At 44.0% G+C, this 16,934-nt stretch overlaps 2 protein-coding genes across 2 annotated transcripts in view; both read left to right on the forward strand.

Moving 5' to 3' along the window:
* top2a (DNA topoisomerase II alpha) overlaps positions 1-13,028 on the forward strand; it is a 28,862-nt gene extending 15,834 nt beyond the window's left edge. The window contains exons 24-34 of the mRNA XM_080747638.1: positions 92-287; positions 1,268-1,503; positions 2,267-2,350; positions 2,499-2,684; positions 3,223-3,340; positions 3,608-3,775; positions 5,202-5,382; positions 8,812-8,849; positions 8,958-9,083; positions 9,848-10,158; positions 12,744-13,028. Of these exons, the coding sequence (XP_080603764.1) occupies positions 92-287; positions 1,268-1,503; positions 2,267-2,350; positions 2,499-2,684; positions 3,223-3,340; positions 3,608-3,775; positions 5,202-5,382; positions 8,812-8,849; positions 8,958-9,083; positions 9,848-10,158; positions 12,744-12,893 (1,794 nt within the window). The 3' untranslated portion in view covers positions 12,894-13,028. The remainder of the gene's footprint in view (positions 1-91; positions 288-1,267; positions 1,504-2,266; positions 2,351-2,498; positions 2,685-3,222; positions 3,341-3,607; positions 3,776-5,201; positions 5,383-8,811; positions 8,850-8,957; positions 9,084-9,847; positions 10,159-12,743) is intronic.
* Positions 13,029-15,416: 2,388 nt separating this feature from the next.
* On the forward strand, positions 15,417-16,277 carry LOC308303805 (gap junction delta-3 protein-like; the record flags this gene model as incomplete). The annotated part of the gene is made up of 1 exon (XM_080748306.1): positions 15,417-16,277. One exon carries the CDS (start codon positions 15,417-15,419, stop codon positions 16,275-16,277), a length of 861 nt encoding a protein of 286 aa, XP_080604432.1.
* Between the last annotated feature and the right edge of the window lie 657 nt (positions 16,278-16,934).

Consider the following 16,934-nt stretch of genomic DNA (forward strand, 5'->3'; position numbering starts at 1 on the left):
AATACAATCAAATATGGAGTTAAAAGGTTGCTTGCCCGACAGCGACAATTTGTTTCTTTTCCAACAAACGCCTCCTTGCTATCCCCTTCAGGTGCTGTTCGATCACGTTGGCAGCCTGAAGAAGTATGACTCTGTGCTTGAGATCATGAAAAACTTCTATGAACTCAGGATGAAGTACTACGGGCTGAGGAAGGAATGGCTGGTGGGCATGTTGGGGGCAGAGAGTGCAAAACTCACCAACCAGGCTCGCTTCATCCTGGAGAAGGTTGAAGGCACCCTGGTCATCGGTGAGTAGCAGTGTTACCAGATGGGAAATGTTGAATTATCGTACCGGAGGCTCAGAATTATCGTATTTGACATGAAACTATCGTACACGGCCAAAAAAAGAGAAATCACTCAAGTAAAAACGTAAATTCACCAAAAAATGTGTCTTTAGTGTAAGAAACGACCTCGTTTTAGACTCCTGCGTGACAAAAACGCATCAGATATGCTGTGTGGAGGCAGGCAACTTCTTGGAGCTTACACAAATAAAAGCCTGAAACTGGTCTGGAAAGATGCAACCAGTGTTTTTAATCCCTCCAAGTACAGATCTAGGGTCAGATTGACTGATTTCCTGGCTTATTTTGAGAAGCCAAACCAGATCCCAGATCAGCAGCCAGGGAAAATAGTGAATTCACGCTCTTTTTGATGATATGCCGAAATTATCGTACATTTGGGCATTTTTGCAATTATTGATCGTACATCGTACAGGGGGTCAAATTATCGTACAAATACGATAATTATCGTACGTCTGGCAACACTGGTGAGTAGTAGCATCATGCCACCTGAACATTTGTTTCTGAAGGAATGCCAGGTAAAAATGTTCAGACTGAAGTTTAGGTCTGTCTACACACACGCATACCCCTGAATGAGAGTTTGGGCATTGCGCCTATGAGTAAGCGACTCGTTATTGAGCTGAATTATTGTTATATAGTCCTGGAAATCGGGTTAAATATTCTGGAAAAGTTTTGGAAATTAATTGGTAAAGATGTGTGGGGAAACCTGGTAGTAGCATCATGCCACCTGAACATTTGTTTCTGAAGGCTCCAGCAATGCCATGTTACATTTTCTGAAGGAATACCATGTAAAAATGTTCAGACTGAAGTTTACGTCTCTACACATCCCCGCCCCTGAATAAGAATTCATGAATGCATACATTTTGTTTGTTTGTTTTATGATGGCAAATTCTGCAATGTAATGTGAAATTAAATCCTCTTTGCGCCTCCAGAGAACAAGCCAAAGAAGGAGCTGATCCGCATGCTGCAGGAGATGGGCTACGACTCGGACCCAGTCAAGTCTTGGAAAGAGGCCCAAGAAAAGGTGCAGGATGAAGAGGAGGCTGGTGAGGAAGAAGAGGAGCAGGAAGACAAGAATGCCCCAGACTACAACTACCTGCTGAACATGCCCATGTGGTACCTCACCAAGGAGAAGAAAGAGGAGCTGTGCAAACAGAGGGATGCCAAGGTGATTGAACTTAATGTCAACTAGGGGTGGGCGATATGGTGATAATTATCGTTGAGACGATACAATGTCTCCACGATATGCCTTTTCAGAGGTATCGAATATATCGTGATGCAATTGAGGGAGCCTTGTAAAAAAATCCTGTTTAATCGTTAATACAGAGATTCATTGCAGAATTCAATTTAAACCTGCATTTTGGTCTAAATCAGTAGCTCTCAAACTTTAAAATGTCAAGGTCTCCACTTAACTCTGACAGTATAGAAATGAAACCAAATTGGTTTGGTTTCATACGGCTCAGTTCACACGGGTGTGATTTTTTTGTATACAGTCAGAGTTACATACTTGTAAAGTTCAAATTAGACCTCCCAAAAGGAACCCAGAGAGTCTAGTTTTTGTCAAGTAACTTGGAAAAATAACCATAAAAACCAATGTGAAAAAGTATCGTGATACAGCTTGGGAAAATATCGTAATATTGTATTTTTCCATATCGCCCACCCCTAATGTCAACATCCTGTGAAAATAGCAGATATACTGTACATGCTCACAATGCGTTGCATGGATAGTAAGCTTATATATCTGCTGTTTGCGATGAAGAAATGTTACAACATGCGGTTAATTTGGCTCATTTCCATTGACAAAATGTAATTTGTTGTCATTCTTGTGCTTGTCATTGAATCAGCATGGTCAGCTGTCTAGAATAGGGTGGATTCATTGATGTTTCAGTGTGTAATGGGTCCTCCTGTCTGCTCAAATCCTTGTTCTGCAGATGACCGAGCTGAATGTCCTAAAGAGTAAGAGTCCCAAAGACCTCTGGAAGGCGGACCTGGCGGCTTTCACTGAGGAACTGGAGGTAACTGACTTGTACCTATTACTCCGGAACCCTTTTGTATGGAATGAGGACCACCGCACCAAAACATGTTGTGATCCAAGTTCCTCCTGTTGCATCTGACATTAATCAGGTTCTCACTATTTACGTTGTCCTGCTCTTTTCTTTGTAGCGTCTGGAGGCGCAGGAAACGTTGGACGCTGTCATGCCCGCAGCTAAGGCTAAGGGCGGCAAGGGGAAAGCGGGGAAGGTAAAGCAGGAGTACCTGCCCACACCACAGGGTCGCCGCGTCATCCCACGCATTACCGAAGCCATGAAGGCTGACGCCGAAAAGAAGACCAAGGCCAAGAAGGTCAAGGTGTGTGTCATTTAGTCAAGCTCACACAAACTCTTTCCATTACAGTATTGGAAGGCTTGTTACTTTACAGCATTATTTTTGTTTATTTGTTATCTACGAATGTGAAAAAGTATTTGCCTGCTTCCTGATTTCAAAATGTTCTTCATATTTGTCACACTTAAATGTTTCAGATCATTACAAATGTTTTTAATATTAGACAAAGACCTGAGTAAATACAACCTTTTGTTTTTAAATGATTTCCTTTATTAGGAAAAAAGTTATGCTAATCTTCCGATGCAAACCTGCTTGTCCCTACGTGGAAAAAGTAATTGCCCCCAAGAACTGATGAGAAACAAACTCATTAACATCGATCAGTCTGAAAAGCGTTCCAAAGCCATTTATAAGGCTTTGGGTCCAGCGAACCCTGTTGAGAGCCATTATCCACAAACTCGGCACAGTGGTGAACCTTCCCGGCCTACCAAAAATTAATCAAGAGCCCATCGATGGGGCAAATACTCTTTCATGGCACTGCATTTGATAATTCTTTTTGTGTTTTCAGAGCGAGGATGTAGTGATGAAGATGGAGTTTGGAGAAGATGGTGAGAACGAGGAGGGGTTGGGTCTGGCAGAACGACTGCAAAAGAAGTCCAAGGCAGGAAAACCAAGGAAGGAGAAAGGTGATATGTCCAGTAGGAAGAGATGCAGTTGTATGATACAGTGTCACTTGCTTTTTCAAATAACATTTTGGTGATAGTTGGATAGCTGCACTTTACGCAGCCCATTGACAGTGGTTAAAGATTGCACCACAACATGGCCTAGTTGCTTACCCTGACCATATTATTTTTCCAATTGTATTTCTTCACACCAATTTTGAGTCGATATCAAGTTAATTATAATATAACGCGGTTATATTCAAGGTTTCTTTGTTACTTCTTGTGTACCAGTTTCTCCAGGAGGCTCAAAGACAGGCAAGCAAACCACCCTGCAGTTCAAGCCTATGGCGCAGAAGATCAAGACAAACCCCTCGTCTGATGAGTCTGGATCAGAGTCAGACATCGAGATGGAGACTGACGTGGTGGCGCCCAGGGCCAAGATCGAACGCAAAACCAAAGGTGAGCATAAGTCTTAATTTATGCTCCCTCTTACACTCACAACATTATATTATTCTCTAAAATAAAAAAAGGTGAACACTTATTAAAGTGGAATGTTTGCCTACTTAAAATAATGAATGGGGACGCTAGTGTTCATAAGGTTAACAACTAGAATAAGGACACTAGGGTTCACGTGGTTAACGTATATCAAGTGTTTATGTCATGTGAAGATTTCAATATCGCCTCTGGAGCAACACAAAATGGAATGAAAATCTTGACTGCTGCTGCCTTGCATGGTGATATAATCACACCAAGCATGTCACAACATAGAAACCAAACACGGAGTCTCATTTCCTGAGGCTAATTGTTTTCAACTTGAACTATTTGTTTGTGCTTGACACTAGATGATATTGTGATCACTAACAAATCATGGAGACTATTGCATATCCTACCTAAGTAAATGTATCCATTGTAGTGGTGTCACTGTAACAAAATAATCTCATCATTTCTTGCCTTGCTACTCAACCTTACTTTCTCATGGATCATGCAGTATGCAAATATTTCCTCTGAAATTGACTAACATTGCATGATGACCTTGTTGTTGAGGGTGTTCCCATGCTTTTGAATAGACTTTCTGTTTAAGCTGCCAACACAAACTGATCCTATCATGGTGTCATAACTACAAACTGGTACCAGGCAAATATTTGGTACTATAACTTACATTTATTTTATTGAAGATATGAGAAAATCAGTTAATGTAATGTTTATATTGTGTATTTCAACAATGCAAGGGGAAATTAATTGCAGAAATGCGGTCCATTACTGAATTGTGAAATTGATTATTTGATGTCTGGTTAACTTTTAGAGAAGTCATCTTAACTCATATGCTGCCATTTAACAATACCTTCGTACTCTTTAACTGCCATTCGTCTCCATAGACTTCCATGTAATTCATAGTGCACGGATCATGCACACCCATGCCTAGATAATGCACCACGTGTGTCCACATTGCTCACAGCTTTCAAACAAAAAAATCCGAATGGAAATCCGTTCAGGCATTCATGAGATAGCAGCCATTATGTTTTACACTGTTGTGAGCTTGGAGGTCTGCTACCTGAGTTGTATGGGGGTTGTATGGGGGTTAAACAAGCAATTTCGCGATCGCTATCATGCCTACTAACGTTTTTGGGGTCCCAAAACGTTTTTTGAGAAAAAAAAAATTTGAGAAAAAAAAATATTTTTTTTTTCAAAATGGCGGAAATTCTCGGGTTCCTCGGGCGTGGCAGGGAGGGACATCGCGAAATTCTCGGGTTCCTCGGGTTTGGCAGGGTATGAGTTAATCAAAGTTGAACCATGAACATTTGTGAGATGACCCATAATCAGAATCACCCATGACGACGAGCACACTGAAAACATTAACGCAACCACTGTTACCTGCTCCACACAGCCACGGTCAAGTACAGCCTGTCCAGTGGTGAGGAGTCTGGGGACGATGACTTTGTTGAGGCCAAAGCTCCAAAAAGGAAAGCTGTCATCAGCGATGACAGCTTTGCAGTGGACGCCAGCAGCGGGTCAGACAGTGACGTGGTGGTCTCCCCTTCCCCACCACCCAAAGCCCCCAAGGCCATGTAAGTGTGAACACAAGGCTCAGGGTTCCCACGGTCATGAAATTCCTGGAAATATTTTGAAATTAGAAAAATATTTTTCCAGTACTGGAAAAGTTTTGGAATTGATCAAGGGTCCTGGAAGGTCCTGGAAAAAATAGCTATGCATTGTCTTTGGTTATTGATTTTGTTAATACTTTTGAAATGACAAATTAAACATTGGCCAAATTGTCAAATATTAGAGGCAGAAATTGTGAAAATAGCCGATCTACATGCTCACAACGCCTCGCGTTGCAAGCATGTAGATCAGCTATTTTCACAATAGAACCGTGTTATACAAAATTCCTCTACTCTTAGTGCTCGTCAGGTTGGGGGTCCCCAGTTAAAACATGATTATTTCGGGGGTCACGGCCTGAAAAGGTTGAGAACCACTGGCAATACACTACCTGTCTTTGGGCATTGCGCATAGGAGTAAGCGACTCGTTATTGAGCTGAATTATTATAGTCCTGCAACAGGGGGAGTAGGGCTATTGCTAGGTTCTCTGGCGCGCAGGGCCCTCCGACAGGTCCACAAGCACACCGAAAGGATCCTCATGGCTGAATTCGCAGGTAACCCAGTAACAACAGTCTTAGTGGTGTACTCGCCCACTAACACGGCATTACCTGAGGAGGTTGAGAAGTTCTATGAGGACCTCACAACAGCAGTCCGAGGTGTCCCAGCGCACAACTTCCTGGCAATCCTTGGCGACTTCAACGCCAGGATTGGACAGGAGGATGCACCATTCCCATACCATGAGTCTACCAACCGCAACGGCGCATACCTCACAGCCCTTCTCATGGAACACCAGCTCCTGGCAGCGAACACCATGTTCCGGAAGAAAACAGGGAAGAGGTGGACCTTCCAGGACCGAGCCTCGGGTATGCAACGCCAGTTGGACTATATCCTAGTGAGGCAAAAGTGGAGGAATTCCATCCTGAACGCTGAGCCATACAGCACGTTCAGCTCTGTAGGCTCTGATCACCGTGTGGTCTCCATGAGGGTGCGACTGAGCCTCAGGGTCCCAAAGCCAAGCCCCAAGATTCGGCATGACTGGAAGGCATTCACGACCAATCCGGGCCTCCAAACCAGGTACACGGAGGAAGTCAGGAAGCGCTTTCGGCAGCTGGATAGGGGAGAGGAGCCCAGCCGTGAATATGGGAGATTCATCACAGCGAATGAGGAGGCGACCAGACTGTGCGTGCCAGTGCTGAACAGAGTAAGAGCACCACCACGGTCCAGACACCCGAAGGTTGTAGCAGCACGAGGCAGGATGGAGGAAGCACGACTCAACTTTGAGCGTGAGCCAACAGAGGAGGGTCGCGAGACACTGAACGAAGCCAAACAGTCTCTCTTCAGCACCTACGACACCATCAAAGGGGAAGAAGTGATGGAAAGTGTGCGAAGAGTGCAGGCAGCGCAAGGTGAAAGGCAATACGGGGAGGCCTGGAAGGTAATAAATGAGATGACAGGGCGGAAGAGGGCCAAGGAGGGCCAGGTGGAGGGACACAGCCCAGAGGAGAGGGTGGCAACATGGTTCGACCACTTCCAGAGGCTCCTGGGAACATCAGTGGAAGAGGGAGAGGAGAAAAATATACCGACAGTCCTCCAGGGCCTGAACATCGACGATGGTCCCTTCACAATCAGCGAGCTCGCCAGGGCAAAATCCACCCTGAGAGAGCGAAAAAGTGCTGGGCCGGATGGCATACCCCCAGAGGTCTTGAAGAACTGCGACCTAGACAACCTCATCCTAGACTTTTGCAACAATGCTCTACAGCACAACAAGCAACCTGAAATATGGTCTCTGTCTAACATCATCCCGGTGCCTAAAGCTGGAGACCTCTCAAAGCCAGACAACTACAGAGGCATCAGCCTGACATGTATTACGGCTAAGGTCTTCAACCGAATGATACTGAACAGGATACGGCATGCCATCGACCCTCACCTGAGAGAGAACCAAAATGGTTTTCGAGAGGAGAGAACAACCGTAGCACAGATCCTGGCATTAAGGAGATTAATAGAGGAGGTGAAAAAGAACAACCTAGCAGCTGTACTGTGCTTCATTGACTTCAAAAAGGCTTTTGATTCTATCCACAGAAGCAAGATGGTGAAGATCCTTGAGGCCTACAATGTCCCTCCCAACATTCTCCGGGCTATCGAGACCATGTACGCAAAAACAAGGGCCAAAGTGGTGACCCCAGATGGCAGCAGTGAGGTGTTTGACATCCGAGCTGGGGTAATGCAAGGAGACACCCTAGCCCCCTACCTCTTCATCATAGTTCTAGATTATGCGCTCAGGAAAGCCATAGGGGGACGGGAACAAGAGCTTGGCTTCACGCTAACACCAAGGAGGTCAAGACGGCATCCCGCAGTAGTTCTGACAGACCTGGACTATGCGGACGACATCAGCCTGCTCTCCGACAGCATGGAACAAGCACAAGAACTCCTGAACAGGGTGGAGATAGAGTGTGCCAAAGTTGGTCTCAGGCTAAACGCTAAGAAAACTGAGGTTATCACCTATAACCTACCTGATCACTCACCTCTGACAACAACAGAAGGAGCTGTGTTGAAGGAAGTCAAGGACTTCAAGTACCTGGGCGCATGGGTCGACTCAACTGAGAAAGACCTTAAAGTAAGGAAGGCACTCGCTTGGAGGGCCCTGAACGGCATGAACAGTGTATGGAACTCTAACCTCCCCCGCCAAATCAAACTTAGCTTCTTCTTTGCAACGGTGGAGTCTGTTCTCCTCTATGGCAGTGAATGCTGGACCCTGAAGCCAACCCTGCAGAAGTCTCTAGACGGGTGCTACACTAGAATGTTGCGTGCAGTACTCAACATCAACAGGAGTGCACATGTTACAAACGAGAGCCTGTATGAGGGAATACCAAAGGTAAGCGAGAAAATTGCCACCAGAAGAATGAGACTAGCAGGACACTGCCAAAGACACCAGGAGCTTCCAGCCAGCAAATTGGTACTGTGGGAGCCAACACACGGGCACCGGCCGCGAGGACGTCCCACAAAAACATACGTGGACATACTCAAGGAAGACGTAGGGACACAGAACACCAATGAGCTGGCCAGATGTATGGAGAACCGAGATGACTGGAAACAACGATGGAGGGCTCGTCTGAGGACGACCTAGATAGATAGATAGAGATAGATAGATATTATAGTCCTGGAAATTGGGTTAAATATTCTGGAAAAGTTTTGGAAATTAATTGGTAAAAATGTGTGGGAACCCTGAAGGCTGCAAACATATGATGAGGAGTAGTGTTTGACTGATACACAACAGTCCCTTGTTTATTGAGGGTGTATTCGTTGTATTTCATCTGCTTCTACAGCAGTGAAGCCAAAGGTTAACTTCTGCGTGTATTGGTTCAGGAGTTAATCCTCAGTCTGACTTCTCTTTTGCACAGGACCAAAGTCGTGGCGAGCAAAACGGGAAAATCCACATGTAAGTATTTATTTATTTATTTTTTTCATATGATGCCCTATCGAGCGGAGTATGAGAATGGTTGGGACTTGTGACTGATGTGGTGTTTTTGTTTTCTCGACTCCCCAGCTCCGTTTGATGAGGAACCGGACATGAAGCCCCCGGCTAAAAGGGGGCCAAAGGCCAAAGAGTCTGCACCCAAGAAACCTGCTGCAGCCACCAAGAAACCAGTGGTTTCCAAAAAGAAGTCTGCAGGTAGGACTGCAGTTAATCCAGTGTTTCACTATGCACCTTGAATCTAGAATATAATTATTCTTTTTTTGATCTAAAATCCACATCTCAAAATATTAGACCATTACATCCAGTGTGAAGTTTTCACTGTCTGTGAGGATTTGGGCTGCCATGTCATCTGTGTTGGTCCACTGTTTATTAAGTCCTGAGTCAACACAGCCATCTATCAGGATATTTTAGAGCGCCTTCTGCTTCCATATGTTGAAAGCTGCAGGACTTGGCACCTGCCCATAGTGCCAAAAACTCAGCAATACAAATGAGCTTAAAGCTGCTATCAAAGCAAACCTGAGCTTCTACCTCAACAGGCTGATCACAATATATTACATTTTTTAGAGAAGGATCTGTACTGCCATCAAGAGCGCTGTCTGGATATGCATAATAGCTTCATCTTTTGATTTGGTTAATTAGTATTTTTTACAGAAACTCTTAAGACTTGATGCCAGGTCTACTTGGGTCTGCCCAAATACGACGTATAATGACAGACTACCCTGAATCAAATGGCTCCAAATAGAGCATGAATTCTGAATACTTTATACTCCATTCTGAGCTGTGAAACAAATGGCTTGGCTCTTGTGTTATGTAGTCATAGCTATGAGGCATAGTCCTAACTAACTGCAATAATTAATCTACAAAGTGTACTTGTAATTTATACATTAACTTAAAAACAGTTAGCAAACTGTAGCGAAACATCACAGTTTCCAATTTGACCTTGCCCCATTTCTCCACAGATGCCAAGCAACCGTCCATTCTAGATGCTCTGGCCAAACCGAAGCCTGTTTCCAAGAAGGCTTCGGTTGACTCCAGTGACTCGGAGGGAGAGGCAAAAAAGAAATCGAAGCCCATTGCCAAGAAGGCCACCAAGACGATCGCTTCGTTTGACTCCAGCGACTCTGAGGGAGAGCCGAAAGCCCCAGCAAGAGCCCCAGCATCCACGGCGAAGCCTGCCCTCAAGAGGAAGAAGGATAGTGATGATAGTGATGATAGCTCGGACAACCTCATGGCCCGTCTCAAGGGCAGAACGACCACGACTGCCACCAAGGTCAGTTATGTGACTTAAAGGAGTAGTTCACCCCCAAAATGACTTTCTTTCTATTGACTACTCATGCAGTGGAGACTCAATAACTTTAATAACATTTTCAGTTTTTTGTCACATTCCTAGGACAAAAATTTGAATAATGAATTTTATGTTCCAATTGTTTCCGGATGGGGACCCAAATGCATTCGGGTCCCTTTACTATAACCAGTAAGACTCCCTAATCGGGAGATTATCTCCACAAATATCACAACCTCCACCTCTCACGTCATACGGGTAGCCATAGTTACACCTGGAATGTTGAATCTCCATATATGGAGATAACCTACGCATCACACAAAGTCTGACCTCACCAGCCCATACTTGGGCATGGACGACTTATATCTCCATATACGGAGATGGCCATATATGGAGATACGATGACATCACAGAGTCCACAGCTGATGATGTGGCGTGATCATACAATACACAAACAAGCCCTATATAAAGGGGCAATTCTCACCAGGGAAGAGAGCATTGCCTGGAATGTTAAATCTCCATATATGGAGATAACCTACGCATCACACAAAGTCTGACCTCACCAGCCCATACTTGGGCATGGACGACTTATATCTCCATATACGGAGATGGCCATATATGGAGATACGATGACATCAGAGTCCACAGCTGATGATGTGGCGTGATGTCATACAATAAACAAACAAGCCCTATATACTGATGCGATACGATGACATCACAGAGTCCACAGCTGATGATGTGGCGTGATGTCATACAATAAACAAACAAGCCCTCTATACTGATGCGGAGATATGAGCAGGGCAAAGGTGTGACGTGTGACCGACCGACCGACCGACCGACGGACGGACGGACGGCCGGTGGAGGTTTTCATAGTAAACTGCTCCCTGACGGTCGCAATCAATTTGTTGTCTTATGAATGTAACAAACCAGTAAGACTCCCTAATCGGGAGATAAGTGACCGTTGGTCGCTTATCTCCACAAACAATATGTCAAAATCGTCTAGGAAGGATGGTGTGAGTCATGCTGGCAGTATGACATCACACCGTACACAAATGACCCTTATATAAGACCGGCATTATCTACCGACAGATTAGTAACAAGATGTCAAAATCGTTGAAGGTTGAATCTCCAGATATGGAGATAACCAACACATCCCTCCATATATGGAGATAACCGACGAATCTCACTAAGTCTGACCTCACAAGTCCCATATTTGGACACGAACAACATATAACTCCATATATAGAGACATATATGATACTACTCATTGCGACTTTTATGCCCAATTGCCCATATATGGAGATATCATCAGCCATGCCCTTTTATGCCCATATATGGAGATATCATCTGTCTGTCACTTCTATGTCCAAATATGGAGTTCTGTGTCAGCCATTCCCACATATTTCAAATTAGTGACATACTACAAGGGGACAAATACTCATATTTGTTGATTATTTTGGTTTCTATGGTTACCAGATAAAGATATTTCACTTTGCACAATTTGTTGATTTTTAGTTGCTATGGTTACTTGATAAAGGCCTTTCACTCGTTTGTTGATATTTTGCCACACATGATCTCCAAATTTGGGCATGGTGCACAGTCACAGTGACATCATAGCTAGTGACATCACCAGCAGCGAAGCTAGCAGTGTGATTGCGGAGATATGAGCAGGGCAAAGGTGTGACGTGTGACCGACCGACCGACGGACGGCCGGTGGAGGTTTTCATAGTAAACTGCTCCCTGACGGTCGCAATAAAAAACTCAAGTCTCCATGGTGTGAGTAACCAGTAAGACTCCCTAATCGGGAGATAAGCGACCGTTGGTCGCTTATCTCCACAAATAGGCCAAAAGTTTGTTTTACCAACTCCATATATGGCCATCTCCGTATATGGAGATATAAGTCGTCCATGCCCAAAGGGGCAATTCTCACCAGGGAAGAGAGCATTGCCTGGAATGTTGAATCTCCATATATGGAGATAACCTACGCATCACACAAAGTCTGACCTCACCAGCCCATACTTGGGCATGGACGACTTATATCTCATATACGGAGATGGCCATATATGGAGATACGATGACATCACAGAGTCCACAGCTGATGATGTGGCGTGATGTCATACAATAAACAAACAAGCCCTATATACTGATGCGATACGATGATATCACAGAGTCCACAGCTGATGATGTGGCGTGACGTCATACAATAAACAAACAAGCCCTATATACTGATGCGGAGATATGAGCAGGGCAAAGGTGTGACGTGTGACCGACCGACTGACCGACCGACGGACGGCCGGTGGAGGTTTTCATAGTAAACTGCTCCCTGACGGTCGCAATCAATAGAAAGTCATTTTGGGGGTGAACTACTCCTAAGACGTTACACTTGTTTTGATGGCAGAGAAAAGGAATTTAGATTTGGGTGTTTTACTTGGCCAGGCGGTTTTGTGTTTCCTCTCGCAGAGTGTATGTTGACAAGTGCATGATGACAAGCACAGCTTTCAGGGCTGAATGATAGTTTTTGTGTGATAAATAAATCATTTTAATAACGTGTTCGTCTCCTTGTGTCCTTAAAGAAAACCAAGAAATGGGATGAGTCCGACGACAGCTTCGACATTTCAGACGAGGAAGCTAAGGCTCCTGTAGCGCAGAAGGAGAAGCCGTCCCGTGCCATTGCCAAGAAACCTGTCACATACAAGCTGGACTCTGACTCTGACAGCGATTAAGTTGATAACCTCAATGTGGTCAGTTCTGTATGTTTTTGTTCTGAAACTTTCTCTTGCCACTCACATTCCATTTAGTTACTGGCCTTTGAAGCATAAAGCACACGTTTTGTTTGAGCGTGGTTAGGATTAACAGAAGTATACAACAAAATGAATACATAGGTTTTAAGAAGAAAAAGAATACTGTTTAAAAAAATATACAACTTGTTAATGTTTTTAGACCTTGTTTCTCTATTATAAATGTTTCGTTTCCTGTCTTCTCTTTTAGAAATGTTTCATTCTCTTTTAGAAATGTTGCATTTTCTGTTTGTCTTTTATTGTTGTCTTGTAAATACTTGAATGGCTATCATATTTTTTTTTTGCCTAATAAAAAGTTAATAAAATGTATTTGTGCTGTGATCACTATTCTGAGCTACCTACTAATTTTTTTGCTTGAGAGCTGGTGTGATATTGTGTAGAATAGACCTGTACTGTGCACTGCTGCAATAGAAACAGGTGTGTCCTTTTATTTTAATGAGATGGCTTGGGGAGGAGCTTTATGTCAATGCTGAGTGTTTCAAATGAAACTGAATCGGTCATTTGGGGAGCACAATCTGAGTAAGTAAGACTATTATGATTAAAGATGTTTTAGGTCAAATGGCTCAATCAATTCTTAGATAGGAGGCAATTGAAACACTTGACTTATCAAAACCCTTTGAAACAAACTTGCATGCTGGCATTCAAAGAAGTTTACATTTCCCTTCATTAATACAACTCGCAACTTTTTGCAAAGAAATAATTGTGTGGTCTACACACTTGCTGTGTTTGTGAAGTTTCTTTAATATTTCATGCTGGGGTGTTCCTGTGCTGGACCTTGTGGTCTTGAAGATTGGACTTCTTGCATGTACAGCTTATGATTGAGATCCTTCCTGTCATTAGGGAAGCTCTTTCAAGTGCTCATCAAGAGCTTGCTCGTCTAAAGTAAACTTGAGTTCTGTTTGGGACCCTTGATAGCCGCCGATTAGGAACGTAACAGGAATTTCCTGACCCGCCTCCGCCCTTCAAATCATTACCGAGTCCCAAACCCTGTGGCCTTTAGTGAACTACGAGGATAAGTCAAGCAAGCTGGCATAGATCTTGGTATGGAACTGGATTAATACAATGTGGGGTAGGCTACTTTGTTTTTTTTTGTCTTGAAAGGTTTAGTTTTCAGTTTGGATGAGGGTAACACCCACTAGAGAGACACTGGCAACAAATTATTTAAATTCTTCAGTAGAATTTGCTAACTGTTTTGATTTCAAGAGGTACATCAAATATCCACGGCCTGAATATGTTTTTAAATTTTGCTACTGATGACTCGGTGATGTGTTTGTGTGGTTGAGAGTGTGGCTGGATAGTGGTTCAACCAGCCTGCTGAGTTTCTTAACACTAATATAATGGGCTTACAAGTATAAACTTGTTGAGATATAGAGCATGGATGAGACTTTTGCAATCCTATGTTTTTACAGTGTCGATCAAATCAAATGTGTGCAAGTCACATTTTGTGATTTGTATAACATAATCTCAGACATTAAGCATATTTTTCAGGTGTTATCTTATTCTCCATCAAATTCTTTGTGCTCTCGCTTTAAAATCACATGTCTCTAGAACATACCTCCCATACCCCCCATGAGCTAGAGATGTTTTAAGCAGAGATTACCAAATCGGCACATGGGACTGAATGACTACATGGCATGAAAAATAACTGGTGCACTGAAATAGAAAGACAGTGAAACGTTATTGAATATGTACATTTTCACCCTTATCTTCATATAATGCTCATAAAGATGGGACCATTTCCGTCTACTTGCTCTGTGTCTCACAAGGGAAATTATGTTTTCTGCTTCACTGCTCACTTGAGTGTTTCTCAAGTGAGCAGTTAGGGGTCAAGTGTTTTGCTAAGGGATATCTCAACACATTGCCATGGAATCAAACCTGAGACCTTCCCTGGCGGGCTCTCTACACTTGGCCAGCTATGGCCGCCACACAGCCCACCTCGTTTTTTAAATGATTAAGGCCTACTGTTTTATTTTATTTTTTTATTTTTTTTACCTTCAAACAATTTGTTACTCATTATTTTGTCCATAGAAATGGGTTGTTCAAGCTGAGAAAGAAAGAGAAACTATTTCAGATTATAGGTATTGCCCTTTTATTTAGTTGTGTTGCTTCAATCAAGTGACTCCCTGTTGCATCATCATTTTCACTTTGAGCTTTTCTTCTTTCAGGACCTCCCTTCATTTTCTTCACATAAAACAACAATGAGGACCAGCCTTTGACCTGTCACATAAAACAATTTAAGGCAAGCCGTTGACCTGCAGATCCATTCGCTTCGGTTGTAATATTCCTTGGACTACAAACACCGTCCCTCTGTGACTCATAATGTAGATTTGATTTGAAAATGGATTAAGGTGCAGGAGTCGATGACTTGACGCCGGCAAAACACCTGGTGGGTTAACATCACAGAGATCCAGGAGAACCGCCCGGCAGGGATCCAGAGGCGACAGCATCATGGGTGAGTGGGGCTTTCTCAGCGGCCTCTTCGATAACCTCCAGGCCCACTCGCCACTGCTGGGACGCTTCTGGCTCTTCCTCATGCTGGTGTTCAGGATGCTCATCCTGGGCACCGTCGCCAGTGACCTGTTCGAGGACGAGCAGGCGGAGTTTGCGTGCAACACCCTCCAGCCGGGCTGCAAGCAGGTGTGCTACGACATGGCCTTCCCCATCTCCCAGTACCGCTTCTGGGTGTTCCACATTGTGCTCATCGCCACGCCCTCCATGATCTTCCTCATGTACGCCATGCACCACCACAACAAGCAGAAGGTGGGCCCCAGCTTCGTCCAGATGAGCGGCCAGGGTTACAGAGACCTGAGGATGCTCTACCTGGTGAACGTGGCCTTCCGCATGTTGGCTGAAGTGGGGGTCCTGGTGGGACAGTGGTGGCTCTATGGCTTCAAGGTGGAGGCCCAGTTCCCCTGCAGCCGCTTCCCCTGCCCCTACACCGTGGACTGCTTCACCTCCCGCCCCGCGGAGAAAACGGTCTTCCTCTGCTTCTATTTCGGCGTAGGGGTGGTGTCCGCCTTGTCCAGCTTCGCGGAGCTTATCTATGCTTCCATGAAGTGGTTCTGTCCGAGCCAGAGGAGCTCGCCTTCGGTGGAGCACCGTTGCGTCTGCCAGAACCGTCGCAACTTAAAGCAGGAGGAGGAGGACATGGAGAAGGGAGAGAAGTCGCCAAGGGGAGCAGCGTCAGAGAGCGTACCTGGCAGTGTGCGGCAAAAGGGAGGTTCTGTGAGGAGCGGTCCCAGCAGGAAGTCGTCCAGCATCGGCCGGAAGAGCTGCAAATACCCTAGCAGCCGCATGCACATGGTGTGAAGGAGGCTAGTTTCAGACCTGCTGTTTCAAACATAACACCTGACAGGGTTTACAGATGAGATTCTTGCACTGACAAGCTAATGGTGGCATGAAAACCACTTATTGGTTGACTGTGGAATAGAAATTGTTCTTTTGTTTTATTTGAGAATATTGAGTGCATTTTTTATATTGAACGATTAAGTAAGTATTTGCCAATATGGAGATATTGCATTTTGCACTAAGTTTGTTTTAAATGACATCTTTTGCAATAGATAAAAGGGGTAATTTACTGTAGGCCTTGCATGGAACATGATGGAAGGATTTTCTCCTCTGTTAGTTCGCTTATAGCATACATGGGCCCCCCACCTTCCCGCAGGTTGATACCGGAATACTGATATATTATTGATTTCAGCTGTTCCAATTCCAAACATGACCTGCTTTAATTCCTTCAGTCTATATTAGTAGATTAATGACTATTATAGTAGTATTAAAATGTTTTTTTTGTTCAATGTATTTATATTCAAGTTCATAAAGTTAACATGAGTATATTTAAATGTGTTTGAAATTAAATCAAAATTTTACATTTCAGGATACCAATTCAAAAATAACAAAAAAAATGTCAGGATTCCAATTCAAAAGAAGCAAAAAATAGTCGATCTACAAGCTCAAAAAGCATCG

Source organism: Nannobrachium achirus (assembly GCF_963921795.1).
Source record: "Nannobrachium achirus genome assembly, chromosome: 18".
Classification (NCBI taxonomy): Eukaryota; Metazoa; Chordata; class Actinopteri; order Myctophiformes; family Myctophidae; genus Nannobrachium; species Nannobrachium achirus.